At 35.9% G+C, this 2,748-nt stretch overlaps 1 protein-coding gene across 1 annotated transcript in view; it reads left to right on the top strand.

The window, feature by feature from the left end:
* The window catches only part of LOC106524470 (histone acetyltransferase p300), a 72,179-nt gene that overhangs the window by 40,627 nt on the left and 28,804 nt on the right, over window positions 1-2,748 (top strand). Inside the window, exon 12 of the mRNA XM_014018280.1 lies at window positions 2,490-2,575. Within this exon, the coding sequence (XP_013873734.1) occupies window positions 2,490-2,575 (86 nt within the window). The remainder of the gene's footprint in view (window positions 1-2,489; window positions 2,576-2,748) is intronic.

Here is a 2,748-nt window from a genome sequence, read left to right as displayed (position 1 = left end):
AAATAAATGTTTATCAAATAAAGTCTAATGTTACAACTAATCAGGGATCCTTTTAATGGTTCAATCAAACAAAAAAGCAGTTTGGATCAAAAAAAAATTCAACCAATCTAAAAACATTTTTAACCAATCAAAAAATATTTCAACCAAAGAAAAAGGCTATTTCAACCAAAGAAACATTTTTTAATGGACTGTACTTATATGGTGCCTTTCTATCCATCCAGGACACTCAGAGCTCTTCACACTACAATCTGTGTCCTCATTTATCCATTCACACAGCACTCTGTTAGGTCTCTACAGATCAAACTTATACAATCATCTATGGAGACTAATCAGTGGTTTAAATCACCCCCAATGCCTCTGATGTGTGTCCCATCAGGGTATGAATGTGGTGTCTTGCCCAAGGACACACCAGAGACAGCTAGAATAGGGGGTGGAACCAGCGACATACCAGTTCCAGGACAACTCTCCTAACCACTCTTCCACAGCTGCCCCAAACAAAGAATTAAATAAAAATGTTTTGCAAAACAGAAACTTTGTTTTCGCATGTCAGAAATGTTTGGTTGAATCTCAAAAAATTTTTGAACTCGGAGAACATGAACATCCGGGGCGGGGCCTAAGGACAAACTATCTAGAAGCATGGTATCCGCGGGGTTGTAAAAAGTATTAAAAGGTAGTAAATCAAATAAGCAAAAATTAAAGCCATTAAAAAGTATTAAAAGGTAATAAATGCCATCTGACGAGGTATTAATTTTTAAACATCTAGCGCACTTTCGCCATGCTGGAATCTGATGCGCTGCTTTGAAAACAGATTTAACAAACATTTCTCTGGCCCAATCTGAGACGCAGCTTTAATTTTAGACAGGCCTATTAGCCAATCAGAAACTGTGTGGGGGCGGGACTTAAGTGTCTCTAGTAGCAGAAGTTGGAGCGGTGTTTTAAATAAAACATATTTGTCAGGACACGTCTGAAAAAGAACAGGAGACGATATCAAAGCTGGATGATTGTTAAAAGTCAGAAAAGATAAACCAGCAGAAGGATTACTGACTCCTCCCCATGAGAGGAGCCGTGTGTCGGTGGATGCTAGCTTTAGCTAAAGTTAGCTGGAGCAGAGCGGAGAGGAGAGAGGAGCAGACAGGTGCAGCAGGTGAGGAGATTAAAGTGATGACTTTTATAAGAATGACCCGGGAGATAACATCAATCAACAGGTGTGTGTTTACTGGGACAAACTGACACAAAACAGTTATATTTGTTTGAACTAAACAAAAGTAAATTAAAGTTGTGTTTCAGATTTTTTTGTCATTGTTTTTCCCCAAAACTCTCAGGGAGGACATTCTGTATGAAGATGTCAGTTTTATGTGTTTGTAGATAAATATGAGCTAATTTAAATCCTACACTGTGTTAAAGGGTTTTGGGAATTTGAGCTAAATTGTTTATTTGGGACTTTATGTAAATTAATGCAGGATCACATGAAACATAATTTACAGTTCTCACGTAGATTCTGTTGATTTGGTTTGTTTTGTAAGGTTTTATTATTTTCAATCGTAGTTTTTAATTAAAAGTATTTTTAGCTACAAGAAAGTTTATAAATTGGGATTTTTTTTTTTGCAGTTTTGATAAATTTAAAAGGCGATATTTGAAAGCTATTGCAGGTAACCCTCTGCTCAGTATGAAAAAACTGAAAATTGATTTTTTTAAAAGAAGTTGATGAATCCTTTACAGTCATTCTTTAGCTGGTATTGTCAATGTATATGCAGGTAAAAGATGGTGATTGTGAGGGTAAAACTGTGTAGTGGTGGTGGGGTTCATTCTCATGTTCAACAAAAGTTTTAATACATGTTTTAAAAATAGATGGACACACAGATGTTATGGTTCTGTGACATGTGAGTTCCTGGGATGTGTGAGAGCAGATGACCTGTTGCAGGTCATGGCACTGCTCTTCTTACACATAATGAAAACACTTGCCTTGAATTTAGGGTTAAATAACAAATATATGAATCAGTGTTTCATTAAGGCAAAGAAGTAACTATGTATCCAGTAACTTTAATAATAGGTTGAAGCAGTTGCCGTTACAGTTTCAACCTAAAGTCGTGTTGGTATTAAAAAAAACATTGGGATGGTATTAAAAAGGTATAAAAAGGTATTAAATTTAACTTCAGAATTTCTGTATACACCCTGAGAACGTGTCCCTACGAAACTATTTATTTATTTATTTTGGTTTGGTTGAAATTATTATTTTGATTGAATTTTTTTTTTTTTTTTTGATTCAGCCAGTCTTTTCTGGTTTGTCACAAAAAGAGAGGTAATCTTGTCTAAACTGTAAGTTGTTTCAAAAGTAAAGATTCAAATAAAATGATAAAAGAGTAGTCATGTACTCCTATGATGGCCTAATTTCACAGTTTGAGAACCTCTGTGTTAACGTATGGAGTTTATTACAGCTTGGCCATAAATCTGTGTGTTGTATCTGATAACTGTTTGTGGATGTTGTTAAGGCATGAATCAGTTCAATCAGATGGGAATGCAGTCTATGGCTCAGAGATCCACACCTCCTCTCCCCATGGGAACACCCCCCAACCAGGTCAGTACCCAACGCAAAACCTTCTTTCCACAACTGAAAACTCAGAACCCCACTATTAGTTCTAACTCGGCACCAACTACAGTGGTTTGCAAAAGTATTCATACCCCTTGAACTTTTCCATATTTTGTCACATTACAACCACAAACATAAATATATTTCACTGGAATTTAATG

The sequence above is a fragment of the Austrofundulus limnaeus genome, unplaced genomic scaffold (assembly GCF_001266775.1).
Source record: "Austrofundulus limnaeus strain Quisiro unplaced genomic scaffold, Austrofundulus_limnaeus-1.0 Scaffold189, whole genome shotgun sequence".
Classification (NCBI taxonomy): domain Eukaryota; kingdom Metazoa; phylum Chordata; class Actinopteri; order Cyprinodontiformes; family Rivulidae; genus Austrofundulus; species Austrofundulus limnaeus.
Note: the sequence above shows the minus strand (reverse complement) of the source record. Positions and strands in the feature narration are given on the sequence as shown.